At 39.8% G+C, this 26,014-nt stretch overlaps 1 protein-coding gene and 1 pseudogene across 2 annotated transcripts; both read right to left on the bottom strand.

Annotated features, from left to right (window-relative positions):
- Positions 1-9,025: 9,025 nt before the first annotated feature.
- On the bottom strand, positions 9,026-25,331 carry Fundc1 (FUN14 domain containing 1). Of its 2 annotated transcripts, none has more exons than XM_004871533.4 (5): positions 25,161-25,331; positions 24,381-24,537; positions 21,726-21,801; positions 13,274-13,402; positions 9,026-10,732 (listed from the first exon to the last, which is right to left on the bottom strand). In XM_004871533.4, exons 1-5 carry the CDS (start codon positions 25,186-25,188, stop codon positions 10,655-10,657), a joined length of 468 nt encoding a protein of 155 aa, XP_004871590.1. In that variant the 5' UTR covers positions 25,189-25,331; the 3' UTR covers positions 9,026-10,654. The 2 variants fall into 2 exon arrangements, with proteins under 2 accessions (XP_004871590.1, XP_087045958.1); XM_087189832.1 differs by having other exon boundaries at positions 25,086-25,318.
- LOC147824319 (protein S100-A10 pseudogene) lies at positions 15,284-15,879 on the bottom strand (annotated as a pseudogene).
- Positions 25,332-26,014: the final 683 nt, after the last annotated feature.

The following is a 26,014-nucleotide window of genomic DNA, read 5'->3' as shown; positions in this document are numbered from 1 at the left end:
ACCATTTGGGAGGCTAAGGCAAGAGGATCGCCACAAGTTTGAGGCTAGCCTAGGCTACATAGTGAGTTCAAGGCCAGCCTGAACTACAGAATGAGAGCCTATCTCAAAAGAAAAAATTATTAAACTTTATGGCAACCAAATACAATGTATGGACCATGTTTAGATGCTGATTTGAAAAAAAACAACTATAACAAAAAGAAAAAAATTGTGAAAATTGAAACACTGAGACGATATTTGCTACTACTAAGGGATTATTTTGTTCATTTCTTTTTAGGTGTGATGACAGTGATTTTTTTAAAGAGTTCTTATTTTTTAGAGATGCATGTAGAAATATTTACTTGTGAAATGATAGATGTGGGACACACTTCAAAATAATTAGGAGGCTTGGTTACAGTAGCAAGGGAGTATAGCTAAAGGAACCGTCAACAGCAAACAAACAAACACAGTCTTTTGATTAATTGGACCCACTTCCTTTTTTTGTTTATTGAAGCTGAGCAGTGGATACATGTGGTTTATGTTTTCTCTACTTTTATATATATTTGGAAATTACCATAAAAGGATTAAAAGTGCTGGAAAACAAAGGGCCATTCACAGACCAAAAGTTTTGTGAAATTCAGGACAGTTGAAGGCATATGGGATCTGATGGGAAGAAGAAACAGAGAGGCCAGGAAACCACAGATCAAGTCATCAGAAGGATTCTTGCCAAAGGAGTCTGGGAGAGAGGGTGGTGGGGACGTATGGCTGCCCAAAGCTATGTGTTTTCAAAACCTATTGGCATGAGTAGAGACAATTAAGATTCCTTTCTGTCTACCCTGGCCTTGCAGGAACAGAACAGCTGGCAAGAAAAGTCCAAGAATTTTTTTAAAGAAACTGGCCCTAACAAGGGTATCAAAACCTGAGGAAGGGGCTGGGGGTGTAGCTCAGTGGTAGAGCACTTGCCCAGCATGTGTGAGGCCCTGGGTTTAATCCCCAGTACTGCTAAAACAAACAAACAAACAAACAAACCCCCAAACAAAACAAAACAACACAAAAGAGAAAACCCTCAGAAAAGAATTAGCACTATCCCAGGGACACAGAATGGAAAACATGAAAGGGCTCCATCCCTCCAGTTCTCCCATGGTCCTCCATCAAACTGCCTCTCCTTCCCTCCATCCATCTACAAGGAAGCCTTCCTGCTGCTAAAACACGGCCCTTTGCGGAGCTCATGCCAAGACCTCCTCTTCAAAGACAAATACAACATGATCTCACATGTGGAATCTAAAAAGAACACAATTCATAGAAATGGAGAGTGGAAGAGTTATTATCCCAGACCTCTCTTCTCCCCATCTTGGGCTAATAACCCTTCCACTCTCCACTTCTATGATTTGGGAAATTACTTACTCCTATTCCAGAGTAAATAACTACTGACCTAAATGTTTTAATGAACAGACTAACTGACAAAATCAGCATAAAAGTGGGACATAAAATTAAGAATTCAGAATAGTGAACAAAAGGAAAACAGATGGAAAATATTAAAAAGTTATTGCAAAAGTTGTACACAGTCACACACAGCTGTAATCTTAGATTTAGAAGGCTGGGCTGAAGTTCCACCTGGGCAATTTAGGGAGACCAAGGGCTGGGGAGGTAGCCGAATGGTATAGTGCCCTTGGATTCCATCCCCAACCACAAAATTAATTAATTTTAAAAAATAAAAAAGTTATGGTGGAAAAATCTAGGTGTTCCAACATCTAACTAAGTAGGGGACAGATACCATGTTGGGAAGAAATAATCAAAACTTTTTAGTAAAATACAACTTGCTATACATATTGTTGGGAGTGCGGCAAAGGAACACAAAAGTCAATAGAAAGAGCTCCCCATAGATGAAGCTAAAACAATTTGAGCAACAATATATAGCAGTACTGGATTATAACCCAAAGCATAAAATAAGTATCTATGAGCCACATACATGGCGATAAATTAATGAGGGAGAAAACACAACTCTAGTATAGAATTCTTTTTTTTTTCCTAATGTAGAATTCTAAACAATTATGCAGATACTCCATACTAAAGTAGGAGGAGCATAATTCCACACTTTTTTTCTTTTCTTTTTTGTTGTTGCGGTGGTGCTGGTGGTGTTGGGGGTGGAACCCATGGACTCATGCATTCTAGGCAAATGTTCTATCACTGAGTGTATTGCTAGTCTTTTATAATTTTTTGTTTTCAGACAAGGTCTTCCTAAGTAGTCCACGCTGGCCTTGAATTTGTGATCTTCCTAACCTCAGCTTTTGGAGTAGCTGGGATTAGACACGTGCACCACCATGCTGGGCTTTTATGTTTACTGAGTACTTGATTGGGGTTTTTTAATGTCTCAATCAAAGGACTGAGGTGTGTTTTTTTGTTTGGTTGGTTTTGTTTTTGAGACAGGGTCTGGCTACATAGTTCACTCTGGCCTTGAACTCACAGCGATTCTTCTGCCTCAGCCTCCAGAGTGCTGGGATTACAGGCATGTGCGCGCCACCACACCTGTCTAGCCTTCCATTTTTGTGGATTCTGTATCCTTTAAAAGCTTTCTAATTCAGCTTTTACAAACTCTGAGATAGATTTATGAAATTGCAAAACTCGGGTCGGGGATTTAGCCCAGTGGTACTGCACCTGCCTTCGCAAGCGCAAGGTCCTGAGTTCAATCACAGGTAACGCAAAAAAAAAAAAAAAAAAATTGCAAAACTCCATAGTTTAAAAAAAAAATCCACAGGGCTGGGGATTTAGCTAAGTAGTTCTCCCGCCTGCCCCACAAGGACCCAAGTTCAATCCCCCGTACCCCCCAAAAAATCCCAAACAAACAAACAAAAATCCCCAAAGCTTTCAAAGAAAAAAAAGAAATGGTTACTCACAAAGTTTCAAAATCTGGCTGAGGGCAAAGAAACATCAGATACTAAGATACAATGAAGCAATGTCTTCAAAATTACAAAGGGAGGCCTGGGCATGGTGGCACATGATTGTAATCCTAGTACTCAGGAGGCTGAGGCAGGATGACTGCTGCCAGTTCTAGGCCAGCCTGGGCTACACAGGGAGTTCAAGGTTCAAGACCAGCCTAGACTAAACAGTGAGATCCTTTCTCAAAAAAAAAAAAGGGGGAAAATATTGTCAATCTTTTCTTTGCTTGAATCTTCCTGCCTCAGCCACCCAAGTACTGGGATTACAGGCGTGGACCACCATACCTGGCCTATCAATCTCAAATTGTATGAGAAGCAGATATCTTGCCACACAAAAACGTGGCATGTTTACCTCCCACACCTGGTAAAAATTTTCTTCTTTTTTTTGAGACAGACTCTCACTATGTAGTTCAGGCTGGCCTTGAACTAGTGGTGATCCTCCTGCCTCAGCCTCTCAAATGCTAGGATTACAGGTGTGTATTACCACACCTGGATCACTTGGTAAGAATTTCTCAAGAAAATAGTTTAACCAAAATTATAAATAATTGCCGGGGGATTTAGCTCAGTGGTGCCGCCGCCTGCCTCAAAAACGCAAAGTCCCAAGTCCGGTCCCTGGTACCAAAATTATAAATAATCCAAGACAATATGTCTAAGAATCAGTAGTCTGTCCCAGATTGGGGGTGGGCAGGAGGATTAAAAGAAAATTAAAAGTGCTAAGGGCTTAGTTCAGTGGTAAAGCACTCCCCTAGCATGTGTGAGGCCCTGAGTTTGATCCTTAGCAACACACACACACACAAATAAACAAACAAACAAAAAAAGAAGCTGTATTATAATTTGATGCCTGGAGAATTCTCCATTGAATGGTGAAGTTTTGTAAACATCTCCTTTTCCATGGAGCTAATCTCACTACTTGATTCTACACAGAATGATACTTATATAAAATCACATTGTGAATTTGTTTCCTTTTTTCTCCTAAAGTGTGATTACTGATAATATTTGGGTTTATTTTTGGCATCATTCATTCATTTATTGATTGATTGACTGGTTGATTAAGACAGGGTCTCCCTATGTAGTTCAGGCTGGCCTTGAACTATATCCAAGCTGGCCTCAAACTCATGGTGATCCTCCTGCCTCAGCCTCCCAAATGCTGGGATTACAGGCATGCACCACCACACCTGGTCAGCATCTTTTAAAAATGCTATTTACCCTGTCTTCTCCTGTGTTTCTTTCTTCTCCCTTTCCTGTTTTCGTGTAGATTGGATTGCTTGCTGTATATTTGGAAATATATTTGCTCACAATTGATTTAGGAACTGTCCTTAACATGCATGCAGATTCATCTTAAAATGTAAGGTGAATCAGTACGTTTTGGAACTATGCAGATTTACACCACAACTCCAAATATTTCAGTTCTACCTTTGTTTGAATGCCTCCCCATGACACTCCTGCCCCGCCCAGCCGCCCCCGCCCCCCCCCCCCCCCCCCCCCCCGCAGTAGACATAACTACTGCTTCACATGTGAAGTGCTGTATTGGTTTAGGTTTACTCACTCCAGTGGAGACTGTTGGGGCCTTATCCAGATTCCTTTCCTTTCTTTTCCTGAACAGTGCTGGGGATGGAACCTTGGGCCTCAAGCGTGCGAGGCAAGTGTTTTCCCAGAGCCCACTGGGCCAGCTCTAGGCCTGGATACCGAACAGCTGCACTGTTCTGAAAATTGCTGTTGTGAGGACAGGGCCTCCCTGGTTGGGAGGTCAACCACACCACACTTTGAGGGCGCACTGTAGCCAATGCCTAACTGATATGAGGATACAAAAAGCCAGCCACCTGGCCACAAGGGGAGACAACTCAGGGGTTCCTGCATTAGATGTCTATGACAACTGTATTTATTACTGATGCAATGGCTTAAAGCCGCACAATTTTACTATTTTATATAAGTCTGGAGGTAGGACATATGGCATGGGTCATACTTGGCTAAAATTTAGGTGTCTGTGGGTGTAGTGGTGCATACCTGTAATCCCAGCACTCTTCAGGCTGAGGCAGGAGGGGATCGATATGAGTTTGAGGCCAGTCTGGGATAGACAGTGAGTTCAAGGCCATCCCGAACTACATTGCAAGACTCTGTCTCAATCAATCAATCAATCAATCAACCATTCAACCATTCAACCAACCAACCCAGATGTCAACTGAGGTGCACCCCTTTCTGGAGGAAGAAGAATCTGTTTTCTTGCGTTGTCCAGCTCTGAGGCCACCAGTGTTGTATTCTTTGGCTCATGGCCCCTTCCTCCATCGCCAAGGCCTGAGATTTGTCTGTAGTCTCTGACCATTTGTCTGTAGTCGCATCTCTTTCTCTCTTCAGTCCCCTTCTTCCTCTTTGAGAGACTTTTGAGTTTACATTGGGCCCACGATTATAATCCAAAATAATCTCTTTTGAGGTCAGCTGATCAGTATCTTTAATTCCATCAGCAACCTCAATTCCCCTTTGCCATGTAACCTATTCACAGGTTAGGGGATCAGGACATGGGCATCTTTCAGAGACATTATCCTGCAAACCACTGTGCCCTTCATGTCCCAGTGCTATTCACAGGATCAAGGTAAGGCTAGATCCAGCTGAACACATAGAAAGGGACCACTTATAGGATGTGTGTCCTCATTCATTAGTAAACAATATCATAATAATGTATAAAACTTTATAGGAAGTTAGGGCTGGGGATTTAGCTCAGTGGTTCCAGTGCTTGCCTCGCAAGTGCAAGGTGCCGAGTTTGATCCCAGGTAACAACAACAACAAAAAAAACTTTATAGGAAGTTAATAAATTGTTACTAAAAGGGTGTAAAAAGCTAAATCCACACCTACCATAATAGGAAGTATAAGTCACTTATTATAACAGAAAGTCTAGGAAATATTGTAGTAAATACCAAGAAAAACAACTAATACAGTTGAAACTTCTCTTGGGGAAAAAGCCACTACATTGGAGAAGATGTGAAGCAAAGAAATTTTCATTTTCTTTAGCTTTATAATCCTTTTTGACTTCTTGAACTATGTCCATTGTTTTTTTGTTTTGTTTTGTTGGCTACCAGGGATCAAATTCAGGGATGAACCTTGTGCTTGCAAGTGCTTGCGAGTGCGGTGCCACTGAGCTAAATCCCCCGCCCTGTCCATTGTTTTTTATATAGACAAATTTTTTACAAATTCAAAGCCCAGCATGGTAGCATATGCCTCTAACCACAAGGCTGAGGCAGGAGGATTGCAAGTTCAAACCCAGTCTGAGCAACTTATGACACTATCTCAAAAATTATTTTGGTACTGGAGCTTGAACCCAACCCAGGACCTTCAGACTGACCTATATCCCCACTTTTTTTTTTTTTCTTGTGAGACAAGGTCTCACTCTGTAGTTCAGGCTGGCCTTGAACTCACTATGTAGCCCAGGCTGGCAAACTACTGACGATCCTTCTGCCTCAGTCTCCCAAGTGCTGAGATTATAGGTGTGTGCCATTACACCTGGCTCTCAAAATTTTTAAAAAAGTAAAAAATGGGCTGGGGATGTAGCTCAGTGTAAAGACCCTGGGTTTAATTCCCAGTACCATAAAAAAAATTCAATAAATGAAAAATAAAATCCCCATAAAATAGTAATCACCCCACTAGTTCTAAATTTGCATCATTGGTTCTAAAAGTTTTTCTAACTATAAAATTAACAGTAACTCATTGTAAAGCCTTTAGATAGTATAAAATTGTTGAAAGTACAAAATAAAAATCTTGTATACCATCCTCCCATGTAATCAGTGATCATTTTTGTGTACTTATGCTCACATAACTGGGTATTTTTTAAAAAATGAGATCACAGTTTGTAACCCGAATTTTTTTTTTTTTTTTTTAATAAGGTCTGTTTAGTTCAGGGCAGCCTTGAACTCACTATGTAGCCCAGGCTGGCAGCAATCCTCCTGCTTCAGCCTCCTGAGTGCTGGGATTACAGGCATGTGCCACTATGCCTGGCTGTCACCTGTGTTTATCACTAACATGTTAGTATATTTCTAGGTCAATTTATATAACTGTACATTGTATGTAATTATACAGAATTCCATCATTTGATTACACCATTAACTGTAATAATTTAAATTCAGGAGGGAAGAGATGCTCTATTGTATTTGTCTTTCATTACAGAGATTTGGGTGGTATTACCTAACATCTGCAAACATAAACAAACATTTGCAGTGCTGGATGGAACCCAGGACCTCATGCATACTGGTACTAGGCAGGTGCTCTACCACTGAACTACATTCCCATCCCCTAAAGCAGTGGTGGTGAACCTATGACACTGTGCCACGGTGGGCTGTATCACTGAAAGCTCTAAAAGGTTTGCCATCACTGCCCTAAAGTTTAAACTAATAAAGGAAAAAAAATAAAGGAAACCTTTATACTGATTTATTTTTCTATAAAGAACATATTTATTTCATTTGTATTGTATTTGAAATAAAAGGCACTAAAATCATATATTTTTGTGAAGAGGGATAGGGAGAACTGTAAGAATAAAAAAAAATCAGTCAAAATGTTCCTATATATCTTCCAGTGCCTAAACCACAAAACAGCTGTTTCATATAGTCCAGTTTTAATAAATCTTGCAAACAGCCTTCATGCTCTGAAACATCTAAAAAAAAAAATCTGTATTTCAGACAAAAGCAGGCTATCTAAACTCTTCCCTGCAACCAAGTGCCACCCCGTCATTCTTGATGGAGCCTTGGATTCTCTGGTCTGCTCCACAGGGAAGAATAGTTTCCTATCAGCAGAGCCAAAATCTAGCACAGCAATGCATTTCACAAACTCATTCACACAAACACATTAACTGAATGTCTACTGAGTGCAAAGCACTATACAGACTGAGTATCCATAACCCAAAAATCCAAGCTCTGAAACTTGATTGCCCGTATGATACCAGAAACAGATGGGTCATGGTCAAAGCGCAGATGCACAATATAGTTGATTTAGCACCTCTGAAGAGGGAAAACCCTCTCCCAGCCTCCTTACCTATAATACACAAACTTTGTTTCATGTATATATGTTAAAGTAGTACATAAAATTACCTTGAGGCTAGGTGTATAAAACAAATGAATTTTGTGTTTAGATTTGGGTCCCACCCCCAAGATATCTCATTATGTATATGCAAATATTCCAAAATCCGAAAAACCTGAAATCTGAAACACTTTGGTCCTAAGCATTTCAGATAAGAGAAATGTCACCTGCACTGTGCTTTAGAAGTTAGAGGCTGTTAACACGTGACTGCTATGAGTAGTGTTAGCCTAGTGAGAGAAACAGCACAGGTGTGGCACAGAATGACACAACAGGAGGGAGAGTCCTGGCAATGTTCTGCAATTACAAATATTTTCAAATATCACAAGATATTTAGAAATATATGGGTAGGTGGGCTACGGGTGTAGGTCAGCAGTACAGCACTTGCCTAGCATCTGTGAGGCCTGGGGTTCCATTTCCAGCACCACAAAAGCAAAAAGAAACGAACAGAAACGTCTAAAGAGAAAAAAAAATGTATGGCAAAAATGAAGTGCTGGATTTTCTTTTTCTGTTTCCATTTGAATATCTGGACTCTGAAAGTAGTTATTTCTACTACTCATTTGCCACCAAGTCTTGGTCACATGCCAGGCTCTCCTATGTATTTCTCTTTTCCTCTCCCCTTCCTTCTTCCCCACTCTTCTATTTTGCTCCCTGTCTTTTTGTGGTGTTGGGGATCGAACCTAGGCTCCCCACTGAGCTATATCCCCAGCCCTTTAATTCTTCATATAAGAATATATTAGTGCCTATTTTAGTTGAAAGACTGAGAGCAGGCATTTTTGTGTCTCCTACTTTCCTAGTGTCTCACGCAAAGAACAGACACTAAAAATATTTTTCAAAATGAACAAACTGAGCCAGCTACTGGAGGGCTCTAAAATAGCCTGTCTTGCTGTATCAGATCACAGGTGTGACACACAGAAGCACAGCCCAAGTTCCACCTGATATGACCTGACTGTAGTCATGGATATTTGTTCCTTTTCATTCCACAGTAATGAAAAAGCTTAGCATGGTAGAAACACAGAAATGTGCAAAAGAGGAAAAACAGGTATTCATAAGCAAAGTCACTCATATTAAGAAAGTCAGGGTTTTATTTAGCATTATATCTGAGGTTCTAATGAGAACAAAAGAAGAAATCAAAGATGGATCCCACATTCAATTTTAAGGAGGCTCAGGAAAATGAAAGCACAAAGCCTGTAACCAATCTTCAAAGTATGAAATGTCACATGTTTATAACACACACAATATATGTACTATGGGGACTTCCTAGCAAACGAAGATGGTCTCAATACAGTAACTACAGTCTTTCTAGTATGAAGACTCCAATCCATGTTGTTTTGCTCTTTTTCTCAATTCCAACCTAAAATTCTAGGGACAAAATTAATAATCTGGAAAGATTCTGGGGGATAAAAAGACTGAGAGGATATGATGTCAGCCCCGAGAAACAGGTAAATTGGCCTAGTGTTCAAGAAACATAATGCTACCAAAAGCCTGGAAGACACAGAATTTAATCTTAGACTTGGTCAAGGAGACAATCTCTTTTAGCTACAATTTCATGATTACATAGAAAGTCAATTCTTCAGACAGTAAGAAGAGGCCAAAATAATTATTAGGATTTTTAGAAACAAAAAAAAGAGGTACCAGAGTTAATAAAATGAATCAATGACCCACCTATATGTATGCCCAAAATTAGTCCTGCCCAGGCTTCCAGGATAAACAAATACAAAAATGAGAAGGTTACATACAAGAAGATATTTTTAAAACCACAGACAGCAAAAAAGGAAAAAGAGCTTTAGATATGTAGTAGTATTTCCTTAGAAGAGCCTTTGTTGAAAAGTAGTGTTATTATATAAGCCAGGGAAGAAATGCAGGGAGAAAACAACCTAAGGACTGGTATTACACATCAGTAGAATCTATTTAGTATCTTTAATAATTCTATTATTTCTAACGCCTTCCACAAAAGGGCATAATAGCTCTTTAAGTTTATTGCAAACACATCTTTGAAAAAACTCAGCCCTACTATTGAAGCTGTAAGACAATTTTTTTTTTTGGTACTGGGGAATCAAACTCATGACCTTGTGCTTATGAGGCAGGCGGCAGAACCACTGAGCTAAATCCCTGGCCCTTGACAATTTTTTTTGAGACAGGGTCTCACTATGTATTTCAGGCTGGCCTTGAACTTATTATGTAGCCCAGGCTGGCCTCGAACCTGCAGTGATCCTCCTGCCTCAGCCTCCTAAGTGCTGGGATTACAGGCATGCACCACCACATCCAGCTATAAGACAAATTTTTAACTATTAGCACTATACTATGAAGCACAACGAACATCTTATTTAAATAAAAAAGAGTAATATTTCACTGGGAGATAGAGCCAACAGATTTTTTTTTCTCATATCCATATCTAATAGTGCTATCTTACTGGCTACTTTTTAAACAGATGCAAATTTTGAAAAAAACACCAAAAGCCATGTTTTGCTCATGAATACTATTGTTCAAATACCACACAGGCTGTTTTACAGCAGATACTCATTTGCCAAGCTTCAGATGGCAAAATGCTAAGTTGTGAATTTGGTATTGTCCAGTGAGTTGTTTCTCCCTGCTCTGGAGACTCTGGTGGCATGTGCTGCTGAGAAGTCACCCTGCTGCCACTCTCTTCTCACAGTTGGATCCACTAGGAAGGATCATTCATGTCCTTAAGATGCAAGGCCGAGCAGAAACCCTCCCACAAATCCACTGGATATCACGATGTTCTGTTTGATAAATTCTGTTGCCTGAAAAATAAAGTAGGTTTAAAGAAAAATACTCTTTATTATGCTGAAATAATGGAAGAAACTTGAAAACATTATTTTGAATGAAGTAAGACAGACAAAAAAGGACAAATGTATGATTCTACTTAAGGAATAATCAAATTCATAGAAAGTAGAATGGAAGTTATGCAGGGCTGGGAAGAAGGGAAATTGGTATTTAATGTGAACAGAGTTCATCTGCAATTGAAAAAGTTCTACAGGGGCCGGGGATTTAGCTCACTGGTTCCATTGCCTGCCTTGCAAGCACAAGGTCCTAAGTTCGATCCCCGATACCAAGAAAAAAAAAAAAAGTTCTCCAAACGGATAGTAGTAAGGACTGTACAAAACTGTGAGTGAGCTGGGTGTGGTGGTACATGCGTGTAATCTCAGTCCTCTGGGAGGCTGAGACAGGAGGATCAAAAGTTTGAGTTCAGCTTGGTGACTTAGCAACTTAGTGAGATCCTATTTCAAAATGAAAAATAAAAAGGGGATGGGGATAGTTCAGAGCTAAAGCCCTGGGTTCAATTCCTGGTACTAAAAAAAAACCCCAAAAAACAAAAAGTATGAACGTACTTAAATGCCACTGAATTGTACACATAAAAAAGTTAAAATGGTAAGTTTTATATATATTTTACCACAAAAAGATGGAAAATTTAAAAAAATCCACTTTATTGAATCAAGCTAAGTAAGATTCTTAGCTTTTTGATTTTGTTTTATTTTTTGAGATAAGGTCTTGCTAAGTAGTTTAGGCTGGCCTTGAACTAGTGAAGATCCTCCTGCCTCAGCCTCCCAAGTGCTGGGAATATAGGCATGCGCCACCATGGCTGGGAAATGTTCCCAGCTATTTTAATTCAATAAATAGTCAGGAAAACTTCCTCTGTTCCTACAACTGCTGGTGCCAAACACAATGCAAGATCCCAGAACTGTAGGTTCCATGGTAAGGAGCCTAGAGCCCATAGCCAGTCCCCGTAAGCTCCTGGGCTACTGAGGTACCAGGTGTGTCTGGGTAGCAATGGTAACACAGGGAAAAAGAAATAGTCAATTCATCAAGCTCTTATCACAGATTATTTTATAAATTGCCACAGCAGGAACAATGGTATTTATTAATAGTCTCTATTTAGTCAGTAAGAAACAAATGTACAAGATTTTTAAAAAATCACTTTGACAAAATGATTAACCAAAGACAATCATGAGAAAACCATCAGAAAAATCCAGTCTGTGGGATGTTCTGCCTGATGCTTCAAAAATGTCAGTGCTGTACAAGATGAGGAGAGAAAAAAAAATCTCCCAAAATGAAAAACAGATGAGTGGACTGTTGAACACTAACGCAAACTCCAGAGACATGACAACCAAATGCAACACATAATTTTTGACTGGGGAAAAAAATCATAAAATATTTTATGGAAAAATTTTAATATGAACTGCATACTAGAAAATATTATTGTATTGTTAAATTTTTTGGATTGATGATGCTATTTGTGATGGGCATGGTGGCATAGTCCTGTAATCCCAGCACTTGGGAGGCTAAGACGGGAGGATTGCCAAGAGTTTGAGACCAGTCTGGGCTATGTAGTGAGTTCAAGGCCAACCTGGACTACATAGTGAGACCCTGTCACAAAAAGCAAAAAACAAAAAGAATGATTTGCAGTTCTATAGGAGAATATCTATACTGTTGGGACATAGATGCTGAGGTTTTTAGGGGTGAGGTCATGGCATATTTGGCAAAAAAGAAATAAAAGGTATAAATCTCATCCACACACAGATAAAGCAAATGTGCCAAAATGGGAGGAATTTGGTAACAGGCGAAGGATGAATGAGTATTCATTTTGTCTTTCAACTTTTCACTTGGCTTGAAAATTCTCAAAATAAAAAGTTGGAAGAGGTGAAAGGATAAAAAAGCAAAGGCAAAGGAATGTTCAATTCCAAAGAGAGTGTAAGAAAAATGAAAGATGCTGGGGATTTAGCTCAGTGGTTTTGTCGCCTGCCTCAAAAGCACAAGAACCCGAGTTCAATCCCCAGTACAAAACAAACAAACAAACAAAATATCTAGTTTCTGGGCCGGGGATTTAGCTCAGTGGTTTCGCCGCCTGCTCGCCGCCTGCTGCGCAAGCGCAAGGACCCGAGTTCAATCCCCAGTACCAAAAAAAAAAAAAAGAAGAAAAATGAAAGATACACATAAAATGTTAATAAAATGAATATATCATATTAATAAAATATTTTCAAACTATTCTATCTCAAGAAAAATGATGACTTTTACTATATCTAATGTATATACTTTTACATTTAGAAAAATTAAAAAAAATCTTGGAAGAATAAAGTTATCATAAGATTAAAATGGGTGGGAGATAGGCAGAGTAATCTATGTTTACCACCAAAAATAATGACTGATTTAAATGATGATCATTTTTTACCTAACATTCTAGATATATGACAAAAACATATATTTTCTAAAAAGATAATCTTTAGACACATTTTCTACTGAGAATAGGTAACAAAAAGGGGGGCCCAAACTGTGTATTGTCTTACTTCTTCAATTACATTGTTGATTTCAGGTGCTGCTTTATTTGCTCGTTTCTTAATCTGTCTTTTTGCTTTGTTTACATCTTTTTCAACTCTCTTCCAGTCGATCTGCACATAGCCACTATGACTGGCAATCTGTAAAAATGTAATAAAAATGGTTATTCATATAATAGAAGATTTTGTGTACATTTAAATTCCACTAAATCCATGCAATTCATAAGAAACTGTTAATTGGTATTTATCCACCAATTTACTCATTTGACATGTACGGCACACTGACACTGTGCCCAGTACTGAAGAAGACACACATAACACCCCTGTCCCAAGCTCTGGCTCAGTTAGGGAGAAGACACTAACTATCCAAATATTCAAATTATATAGCTGATAAAAAGTGTCTTTTAATCCAACAGATGTGTAACGACTAAGGATCAGAAGCCAAGCAGGTCACTAAAGAAATCTCCTTGGGGCCGGGGATTTAGCTCAGCGGTTCCACCGCCTGCCTTGCAAGCGGAGGGACCAGAGTTCGATCCCCAGTACCAAAAAAAAAAAGAAATCTCCAGTAGCAGCCAGGCATGGTGGCACATGCCTGTAATCTCAGCACTCTGGGAGGCTGAGGAAGGAGGGTTGCAAGTTCCAGCCCAGCCTGGGCAACTCAGCGAGATCATTTCAAAATAAAAAGTAAAAAAAGGCTGGGGATGTAGCTTAATATGAATGAAGGCCCAGGGTTCAATCCCTGTAACACAAGAGAAAAAATAAATAAATAAATAAAAAGAATCCAAAGTAGCCTAATAAAGACCCTTTACTAAGTCTTCTGCAGTGCTGGGGATTGAACTCAGGGCCTCCTGCATGCTAGGCAAGCACTCTACAACTGAGCTACATGCTCAGCCCCTTTTATTTTTTATTTTGGGACACAGTCTCACTAAGTTGCCCAGGCTGGCCTCAAACTTTCGATCCTTCTGCCTCAGCCTTCAGAATAGCTGGGACTACAGGTGAGTGCCACTGTGCTCCACTTAACTGACTCTTAAATTAAATTGAGAATACTTTCTGGTAATTACTTTTGAAAGTAGAACATAAGAGAAACATGCTCTATACAAGTTTTATGCCATAAATCCTTTTAATAAAACTATGGCTAAATGCCTATTAATCATAAGAAAAACTGTTATATGATGCTACTGAAACACTGCAAAATCTGAAAAGAAACAGCAGTGTGAGTATAAGCCAGCAAAGTAAATTAATGCCTTCAAATAATAAAATCAGGGCCAGGTGCGGTAGTGCATGCCTATAATCCCAGAACTCTGGGAGGCTGAGGTAGGACCATTGCAAGTTTGAGCCCAGCAGAGGCAACTCAGCAAGACTGTCTCAAAAAAAAAAAAAAATCTGATTTTATATAAATAAGTTGACTGGAAATCTTAGGTTTTGTTTTCTGTGTGAATAATTCCACAGAATAATGTTTATTGCATTTCTTCCTGTATTTAGTCACTTATTATCACTTCAAACTCTAGTCTCAGCAGAATAAAGAAGTGATTAAATGGCAAGTGAAAACTTTTTCTGGTAGTATTTGACACAGCAATTTAGATCACAGGCACTAATGTGATAATGAACCCTAGGGAAAGGCAGCTTCTCTACATATAAATTGAAAAGATTTCTGACTTACTTGTAACAAATAATCAAACTAGTCTGTTATTTTGAAGCTTTGGCAGAATTTAACATTTTGCTGAATCTCAGCATGTCTTCTTACTCAATCCAAAGCTTGTGAAAAGTAAAGATTTTATGTATGTACATAGTTTTATCTTTTAGTTAAAACAACCCAAAAGTATCTATGCCACCACTCATTGGCAATCCCCAATTCAACTGTCACTTTCAAGACTTAACCTTTTATTTTTTATTTATTTATTTTTTCCGGAACTAAAAAAAAGACTTTATTTATTGAGGGCAAGAGGATGCAAACAATATAAAAATCAAAAGCTTATCTAGCATTTAACTAACTTTCCTTTCTCTGCTTGTCCAATGAGAGCTGGATGTTATTTGTACATTTTCTAAGGGTCCTGATCTGCTCATGAAATCTTCATACACGGGGAAACTGAGGGGCAGATTCCATAAGTGGCCCTTTGGGAGAACTCTCATCTGGGCAGGATGAAATGTTCAATTCTGCCTACTTCTTTCCCCTCTGTTTCACGTGCACTACAAAATAATCATTGCACGCAATGGTGAGGCCTGCAATTAGTGAAAAGAAGCTCTGGAAGCCCACTTTGCCGTCTCGGCACTGGTCCAGGTCCTTCATGATTTTGTCCACAGCCAGAGGATCTTTTTGATTTTCCAAAACCCCAGGGAACTCCTTTTCCACGAGTACTTGCAGGTCCTCCTTCGTTAAGTAGCCTTTGTTCCCGGCAAATTTGTGAAATGTAAACATCATGGTTTCCATGACATGTTCCATTTGGGATGGCATTTTGGCGAAGTCTGTCAAAACCCGGGATCTAGGGCTGCGGGCGGCGGGCGGGCATCGGCTTAACCTTTTAAATCATGAAGTTTTTCTGAAAAGTTAATCTTTGTACCATGAGTTATACTAGTGATGAAATAACTGAAAAATCATAACAATACGCCCTAGGTTGACCACTTATTTACCCTCTTAATCCCCAGTAAATAAAGAGGATGCCATTTAATGAGATAGTTAAACAATTTCCCACAAATTAATTTATATACAATACACAAAAATTTTTTTTAAATTATTTTTTTGAAACAGAATATCACTATGTAGCCCAGGCTGGCCTTGAACTCACAGCAATCCACCTGCCTCAGCCTCCTGAGTGCTGGGATAACAGGTGTGCGCCACCATGCCCTGTTAAAAAAATATTTTTACATAGCCACTTGTCAATAAATATTAGTAAATCTGGGGTTACCTGGGATAAAGTTTTTGTAGAATTTGCTTTTATTTATTTTTGTGTGTGGCCCTGGGGAGTGAACCCAGGGGTGCTCTACCACTGAAGTACATCCCAACCCCCTACCACTCTTTTCTTTTGTGGTCCTCGGGATTGAATTCAGGGCCTTCACACTGAGCTACATCCCAACTCCTTTTAAAATATTTCATTTTGAGACAGGGTCTCACTAAGTCACTAAGCTGCCCAGGCTGGGCTTGAACTTGACATCCTCCTGCCTCAGCCTCCCAAGTAAGATTTTGCAGAGTTAAAAAATCCTCTGTTTTTGGGTAAAATGTCAAAGAGGTTGCAGGGAAAGTGAAAAACCTTGAGATGCTGTGGACATAAATGTCCTCCTGGGCCCGCCTTCCTCACCTCCCAGAAGTCAGAACATCTTTCCTTTGCTCTCTCAGCACCACACACACCCTTCCAGCTCAGGACTATCAGGTCATTAAAGCTATCTCTCCTAGTGGACTGTGAATCTCTATGTCCCAGGATCTTGAAAAATGTCAGGCAAATAAATGAATGAGACATACTGAATGAATGATGATAGTGAATAAATACTAAATCCTCAAGCTATATTAACCAGCCTGGCTTAATATGACTCTAACTAGGGCCAGGGACTTAGTTAGTGGTTCCGGCGCCTGCCTTGCAAGCTCAAGGACCCGAGTTCAATCCCCGGTACCAAAAAAAAAAAAAAAAAAAGACTCTTAAGTCTCTGGGCTGGATTAACCCAAAGGACCCTATCGTGTCTACTAGTGAGTGAATCACCTCTGATGCTGACATGACCCACTACCACTCAATAGATTTCTTTGAAAAGTTCACTACTATCTTCCCTTGGAGGCAAATCTGATCAAAATGAAGGATACCAGCCCAAATTAAGCAGCATGCTGAAGCACAGAGATGACCAAGTCAAGTAATCTGTTCCCAGTGGGATTCAGGAATAGCCAACCTAATTGACTAGTACCTCCTAAGACCTAACCATACAGGATGGCACACACCTGTAATTCTGGCTGCTTGGGAGGCTGAGGCAGGAGGATTGCAAGTCTGAGGACAGGTTGGGCAACTAACTTAATGTGACCCTGTCTGAAATAAAAATTTTAAAAAGGGCTAGGGCATACAGCCCCATGGTAGAGTATTTGTCCAGCATGCGGCAAGGCCCTGAATTCTATCCCCAGTGCCACAAGAACAACGACAACCCTGAGCATACAGGACCCCAATTCAGTCTGGTCCACCCAGAACTCATCTGAGTAATTCCAGGGAAATGTAAACCAACAGAATGAGAAGGACACAGGGCAGCAATGACTGCTTTTTAAACAGTAACTCTCCTACAACACTAAAATATTTAATGAATTAGGTAGTCTTCATTAGAATAAAAACTTTCAGGCAATAATTCATATATGCCTAAAAGCTATGAATAGGTAGATGGGATCTAACTGGGCTTTTTCATTGGGAAAATTGCCCTACTTTCAACAACAAATCATTAGATCATTTTTCTTGGATTGGGTCAGAATTCCCAGAGAAAGGAAAGTTCCATCACACATTTAGAGTTTTCCATAACTCTTTAGTGCCTAATTCTGAAATATGAACAGACAACCAATGATCATCAGGTAAGGAGGAAAACCTTTAACACAAAAACTAGAGACCTAGCTCTAGCTATACCTACAGGTCTATATCCATGCATCTCTCTCTCTCTCTCTCTCTACACACATACACATACACATACACACACACACACAGAGGAACAGAGACTATGTAGGAAGAGGCTTAAAAATAAAACAAGGCTGGGAGTGTACCTTAGAGGTAGTCTTGCCTAACATGTGCCAAGGCCCTGCGTTTGGTCCCCAGAACCACTAATTAACTAAATAAGAAAAATAAAAACAGAAACCACACGCACAAAGGTTCAGGAATTAGAATTACTTTACACTTTTTGTTTTTGGGGTTTTGTGGGGGAGGAGAGGTTGAGACAAGGTCTCACTGAGTAGTTCAGGCCGGCCTTGAACTCACTATGGAGTCCAGGCTGGCCTCGAACTCGAAGAGATCCTCCCGTCTCAGCCTCCCAAGTGCTGGAATTATAGGCATGAGCCACCACGCCTGGCTACTTTAGACTTTTTTTTTTTGGTACCAGGGATCAAACTCGGGACCTTGCACTTGCGAGGCAGGTGCCAGAACCACTGAGCTAAATCCCCGGCCCTTACTTTAGACTTTTAACAGCAACACTGGAAGTCGGAAGACAATGGAGCAATAGCTAAACCCATCCAAGCTATTAGTCAAATGTGAAAGGAGAATAAATTTTCAGACATATAAAGTCTCAAAAATTATATCTCCCATGCTCATTTTCTTCAGAAGTTACTGAAGGGTGTATGGTATCAAAACAAGAGATTAGATCAAGAAGATAATGAGGTATAGGAACCAACTCAAGAGAAAGGCAGGACTGGGGATTTAGCTCAGTGGTTTCATCACCTGCTGCGCAAGCACAAGGACCTGAGTTCAATCCCCGGTACCAAAAAAAAAAAACGAGGCAAAGGGAATATCCAGACTGGTATAGAAGAGAATCCTAGGATACGAGCCATATACCAGATAAGCAGGACAGAGGACTCTGGGACAACTTTGTCCAGAAGATTAAAGTGACATACTATCTGATGCATATGACCATGAGGAGATTTAGATGACTTGCAGTTGTCTAAGCAAATAATCTCAAACTTTCTACTAGAAACAGTAGCCTAAACCTTCCCAAACATGGTCAAAGATACAAATTCAGAGATTCAAGAAGCTCAGTAAGCCTGGCATAGGGGTGCATGCTTGTAATCCCAGCACTCTGGGAAGCTGAGGCAGGAGGATCACAAGTTCAAGCCCAGCCTGGGCAACACAGCAATTTAGTTGAGACTGTATCTCAAAATAAAAGGGCTGGAGATGTATGTAGCTCAGGGTGAAGGCCCTGAGTTCAATACCAAGTACTACTCCCCGACCCCTCCTATCCACAAAATTCAGTGAATAAAACGATCTAATACAATTATGAAATAACAGAGCAGAGAGCATTCCAGTGTGTGAGATAGAGGAGAGGTACAGGAAGGAAAGAATAATGCAATAAATGATAGCTAAATTTTCATATTCCATAATGGGCAAACAACAGTTACTACTTAAAACAGAAAGGTCAAGAAATGCCCAATTAACTTGTTTAGGGAAAAAGAGAATCAGAGTTCAAAGTGGCTATCTCAAGGTTGGGGAAAATGAGAGGAGAGAGGGAGGCAGATGATTACTCTATTCTATAACATGCCTTGTACAAGTATTTGACCCTATGAATTTTGTGCATGGATAACTTCAAAATAAAAATAAAAACCAAAAGATTTATACACCATTGTCCAGTTTTTTGTTTTTTTTTTTTGGCCCACTGTTTTTTAAGTCAAGTGAAGCAGTGGGAGTAGAGAAGGAACAAAGAAATCTGTAATTGGCTGTAATCAATTAGTTGTAAATACCACTGCACTTGCACCAGTCCCATGATCTATTTTAAGATGGCAGCATGATAAATATTCTATCATTACTAGAAAAGATTTAAGTTCTAAGTAAACTAATATTTATCTTTAAATATAAGTAAAGGTTATAAAAATATGGAAGTGGGCCTAAAGAATATGAGGCAATTGGCTTTATTTCCTTGTTCATGCTCCTTTTACTGAGTTTTCAAGGCTAGTTATGGGGAAAAGTAGTTTGATGCAGACAGGACGCTGTGTTCTTCTGCCTTAGAGACTTCAAAAAATACAGGGACTATGCAGGGACAAATAGGAGGTGGCAATGGCAAAACATGGGTTTCAATGTGTATTAAGTGGGCTGGAATGGACTTCTGAAAAACTGACATGCAGAGCAGATGAAAATATACAATTCTTTCTATTCTGTGAACATTTTAGGAAGCTCTACTTCAGGCTGGTACCCTTTTGCAATGAACAGAATTGACAACTGAGTTTTCAAAATAGCTAGAGAAATATGTTGTTGATTCTATCACAAACCCAAGTCAAAATCAGCTTAAGTAAAATTCTCTTCTTACAAACACTGGCATAGTCATCCAAAGGACTAAATTTAGATATTAATTATATTCTTTTTCACTTCTTACCACAAGAAGTAATTACTCCTAATGACATCATTAAAAGAAAGAAAATATATATCTTTAAAAGGGGTATTTAGTACACGAAGCAAAATCGGTGCTTGTCCCTTTGTACTTAAGGCATCTACCCTAGTTATTACAGGATCAATGGTTTAGCTACCGAAGTCAGACTTTGGTTGCTATGAACATCAATCATTTTTAAAATCTGGTATAACTGACAGTTCTCTGTATCTTTAAAACTGTTGCTAATGTTCATTCCCAGAGATTTAAAAATTTTTGGATTTACTATATTTGATCTTTAGGGAATATTTTTGGAAATATATATGCCAAACAGACATGAAAATCAGATAATATCCCAATTAAAAACTCTCTAATGGCCCAGTACTTTTAGACCTTATGCTCAGAGGGAGATATACAAATTTAAAAATTTTAATCCACTTGCCTCAGAAACAGGACTATGGATTTTTTAAAAAACCCAATATTTCACTTTCTAAATTATTATAGTTCTTTATTTTTAAAAGAAATGTTAGAAACTGTTAATAGCAGCTTCCTCTGGGGAGAAAAGCTGCATAACTAGAAAATGGGAAAGCAGAGACCTTTGAGTTTTATGAATAGGGAATGAGACCTTTTGAATTTTGTTATGCATGTGAATTCTAAATATAGGCTTTAAATGCTCAGGATGAGGTACATTACATTGTTGGTTGAAATGTTTATTCTGTTAGGGAGATGTTTCACGGAAAATTTGGGTAAGTAATAAAAAATAAAATTTTAATTCTTTCTTCCCGTCTACTTATCTATCTCAGTGCTGGAGATTGAATTCAGGGTCTTCCTACTGAGCTACATCCTCAGCCCTTTGTGTCACCATGCCTGCGGTTTTTCTTTTGTTTTAAAAAATTTTTTATTAGTCCTTGTTGGCAATACATAATGATTACATTCATCATTGGGAGGTGATACATTTAAATAACACATCTTAATTCTTTTTATTTGTGAGCTCTCTATTTGTTTTTTTAAAATAGTACTGGGGATTGAACCCAAGGTCTTTGCACTGAACTACATTCCCCCTTTTTATTTTTCTTAATTTTGAGACAGGGTCTTGCTAAGTAACTAAATTGCTCAGGCTAGGCTCAGACTTGCAATCTTCCTGCCTCAGCCTCCCAGAGTGCTGAGATTACAGGCGTGCCCCACCACACCCAGCTTCACACCTGGCTCATTTTAATTTTTGATTTTAATAATTATCTTAATAGCTGCAATCAAGCTATGCCTAGAGAATTTGTAAGTATTTAATTTGTGGTCTTTCATGACAGATGACAGCTTTCAAAATCATTTATGCCTAAAAGAAAAATTCTACCTTCTCTTAAAATGGACTGGAGTAAAACTGCTAAACTTGACATTCTCAGTTCCCAAGGGCTGCCTGGGTAAGCTAAAGTAAGTACATAATGCTGGGACATACCTGTAGGAGCAGAAAGCCACCACCTACTGCTGTTGCTGCAAGTTTTCCAACTTTCTGGAACAAAAATCCTGCACACCTTTAATGAAAGAAATAAAAAAGATGAGAACAATCAATGATGCTCTAAAACACTGATGGCAAACCTTTTAGAGCTTTCAATGATATAAATAGCCCGCTGCAGCATGCCTACCATAGGTTTGCCACCACTGTTCTTAATGCTTGCCTCTTCTACTTTTTATTGCTTTCCTAATAAAATCTTAATATCTTCCAGTTTCTTTTGATCATGTCTCTTGCCTGCTGAGAAACACTCAATGTTTCCCTTCTGTCACACAGGCTAGTAAAAAATGCACAATCTGCCAATGTGGTGACTGGTGCCCATAATCCCTGCATTTTAGGAGGCTGAGGCAGTAGGATAATGAGTTTGAGGCCAGGCTGGGCACCCTATCTCAAAAAACAAAAACAAAAACAAAAGCACAATCCAAAATCTCTGAGATTTGCTGCAAAAAAGGGAAGAAGTAGATTTATTTTTAAAAAGTGGCTACTGAAATTTAATGATGAATACTCAGAGGTTCATTATACTCTTCCTACATTTGCATAAGCTGAAATTTCCTGTAGTAAGAGTGATTTGTTTTGCTTAATACAGTCAAGATGTTCCACACACCTGGCCAATTCGTACTCTATCCAACTTTCTGCTCCACCCTAATTAGTTTCCAAGTAGGTTGCTTCTAAGGGTTTCTGCCTATCTACAGCTTTCCAAGGTCTATAGTTCCACTTTTCTCACTGCACTTCAGCTCATACTTCTCATAGCCTCCTTATCTGTAACTATTTTTATATTAAGCCTGTTTTGTCTCATTTATCCTGCAACAGTGTCCTTCTGTACTTCGTCAATGAGATCATATTCCTCTAAGCATTCCAGATCCATACTGCGCAAAAGAATCCCAGATTTCTAACTCTAGAATCCCAGATTTCTAACTCTAGCTTTCAGTACTGAGTTGGTGTCCCCTCAAAATTCACGTCCTTCCTGGAATCTCAAAATGTGATCTTATTTGGAAATAGGGCCACTGCAGATGTGACTGATTATACAGCAGGCCCTTAATTCGAGTCATATCATAGAAACACAGACACACAGAAGGAGAACACCAAGCGATAACAACAGAGGGAGAGATTTCTAGAGGAAAGCACTATTCTCCAAGCTTGGTACCTCATATTCATCTCAGACTCTATCTTTTTTATCCTCGGTACAAATGACTGCATAATTTGATATATTCTATCTCTAAAACATTATCATTTTCTCCTTCCCATTTTTAAGGATATCATTACCTTGGTAATGGTTCAGGCTTCCATTATCTTATTTCCAAACTACTTTAAGGGAAAGCTAACAGGTTTTCACACTTTCCATGTCTCCTAGCAACCACCCATTCCAGGCTTTCCAAGCTAATTTCTACCAATTATGGGGCTTCTTACCAAGTTTGGTCTATAGGGAGAAAGCATTCTATTTCTCAATTATTTTTTAGTATCTAGTAATATTGAGCTTTTGGCCTTCTCACCAATCACCTGTAGCATCAAATTCTGAGCTTATTTAAACTGAGGCGCATACCCTGAATTATGGGGACGGAGGTACAATCGGCCTATGGCGAAGCAACTAAATAACCAGGGTCTAACCAGAAATCCCTAATTATAGGCTTTTTTTATACAGTAGCATTGATATGTACACATCATGAGTAAATACTGCACATCCGTGCCACAGAATCTTCACAATGAGTGTTTCTATCGTAAGATGGCATTTATAAAGACAGTGAACCATTATTTTTTCAAGGTGGATGTAAAACACAAATCAAAAAATTTATACTTACCAAGCAGAAATACATAAATATTAAATTAAATCAATGTGAGACGAATTTAACTTAGAATTTAATAAAAAAAGATTATTCACAAGCACCCTCACTAACTTCAAACATTTTCTAGCCATGAACATTTCTTTTTTGAGACAGGGGTCTCACTATGTAGTTCAGACTGGCCTTGAACTCCTGGTATTCCTCCTGCCTCAGCCTTTTGAGTGCTAGGATCACAGGCACAGGCATGTGCCACCACATCCAGTTTAATCAGTACTTTAATTCCAACACAGAACCAATGATCTACAGCTGTTCTTTAAAGCATTATCATAATCTGATTCGGCCCACAAAAGCCAGAATCAGCAGTATCATCATCAATAATTTCTACTGAGCATTTACATTGCTTTCCACAGGGCTGACAATCCTGGAGGCCAGTTCTGCTGGTGGGTTTTCTCACAGGTTTTTCCAGAGGTTAACACTGGCTAGCAAGTCAAAATTCACATATTTCTTCCTGTTTATTCACTAGGACTGAGTCAGATCCACTATATTTGCTGAACCTGAAAGGGGACGATATATAAAGGAAGGAAGGATAAAGAGGGAAGAGTGGAACAGTGGTGGGTAGGGAGGCAGGTGATCCTCAAAATCCAACAGGGTGTTATTTCTGAAGGCAGATCACACCAATTACATCATGGAGAAAAGCTTCAAAGTAATGCTCTCCTGGAATTAACAGTATTGACCCCACTGAATATGCATGGTAACTATGGCCCACTTATAAAAGGACAACAGCTAAGCTCCCATTGAAATTTAATGAAAAATGTGTTCTCACCAGCCAGTCACGCCACCCATTGCAATCTGGGTAGCTACTGAGTATTTTTCTACCATAGGTCCTGATCGGTGGCCAAACACTCGATTCCACCAGTGGTGTCTTCTTGCATATTCTGTTAAATCCAACACTTCGTAAGAGTCGTCATCACTTTCATATTCTTCAAAACACAAAATGGGAAAAATAATGAGTCAATCGAAAGTCAAAAATGTCTCATACATTTTTTAAAAAGTGTCACAACTCACGGTCACTTTAGGCTTACAGCTAAAAATGCCCATATGGAAACTAATGAGTTTAACTCAATTCCTGAGACTAGGGTCTCAATAGTAAAGGGCCTGGCAATAACATTAATCCCTATCTCCTTTCCAAAGGCCCAAGGTCCGCCTGGGGACACGGAACCAGGGCCAGTTCATTGTTACACTGCAGTGAGGGGTCACCTCTCAAATCTCACAGCATCAGGGTCATAGCGGGGTCCTTCTCTGAGGAACCGGTCAGGAGCCCGAGAAAATCACTTGTGGGGCTGAGGGGCTTAAAATAAAAAAGGAAAAAGCGTTTTAAGGAGATGAAGGGCCAGAGGTGAAGGCAAGGCAGCGTAAGGCTGTGTTGGGGGTAAGGGATCGTTTTTTGCCTGAGTTTCGCAGAAACAACAGGAAGTCTAGTTCAGAGGGGTTGCTCAAAGGGGATTCCACAAAACAGAGCCCCAAGTACCCTGAAAACGCCAGGGACCAAGGTCGAGAGCTGTGAACTGCGTCCCAGACACTACTTTGGGCCCTGGCCGCTCACCTTGGGGAGGGGGGTTCCGGGACGCCATGATACCGCCGGCGGCCAGTTCTGGGGTGGTCCCCGCCCACCCTCCTCTCCCCTGCACTTTAAGGACCGCTCTAGGCCGAGGAAGAAGTCTATGGTCTCTCTTTTCCCTTCCTCCTCCCTTTCCCTTCTCCTCTTTCCCCTCCTCCCGGCCCGTCGTTCTCTCCCCGCCCACTTCTCAGCGCAGGATATTCCGCACAGGCGCACCGGCTCGGGAAGGGGGGAGGAACACTTGGATCGCAGCCCCGCAAGAGTTTATGGGAGTTGTAGTCTGTTACCCTCCCCAACTGCGGCCTGGACCACATCCTATCCCCCTAGAATTTCCATAATCATAATTTCTTTATTTTGTTTAAAAAACTTTCAGGGCTGGAGGAATGGGTGGAGAGGTGCCACATGGTTGTATAAAGGAAAAACCTGTTGGGTATTGACAAAGACTCTCTTCTTGACCAAACTTTAGTAAGGAGGCTCCTCTGAAGCTCTTTTTCACTAGGCTTTCCCCTTAGGCCCTGTGTTTGGCCTGCCTAATCCAGTTGTAATAAGAATCTTGCTGAGTCAGTGTAGTGAGAGTTTCCTCCACCCCTGATGTCTAGTCACTCTCAATATCCAAATTCTTCCTTCTTCATCTTTGATAACTGATCACCCAGGCCTTGGTTCAGCAAGAGTCCCATTAAATCAGCTTAGCAAGAATAACTCTACCCTGATGTCTCCTCTTGATAATACTTTACCCATTGACCTTCTCACTCTGATCAATGGGTATATAACCCCAGCTGTGTTTGCTGTGTTCAAAATTAAGATAGGCACAAGGTCCCGAGTTCGATCCCTGGTACCAG

The sequence above is a fragment of the Heterocephalus glaber genome, unplaced genomic scaffold (genome assembly GCF_053883595.1).
Source record: "Heterocephalus glaber isolate CG9 unplaced genomic scaffold, H.glaber_assembly_v1.0 deba00001547, whole genome shotgun sequence".
NCBI classification, from domain to species: domain Eukaryota; kingdom Metazoa; phylum Chordata; class Mammalia; order Rodentia; family Bathyergidae; genus Heterocephalus; species Heterocephalus glaber.
The sequence above is the reverse complement of the archived record's forward strand: the minus strand, read 5'-3'. Positions and strand labels throughout refer to the sequence as shown.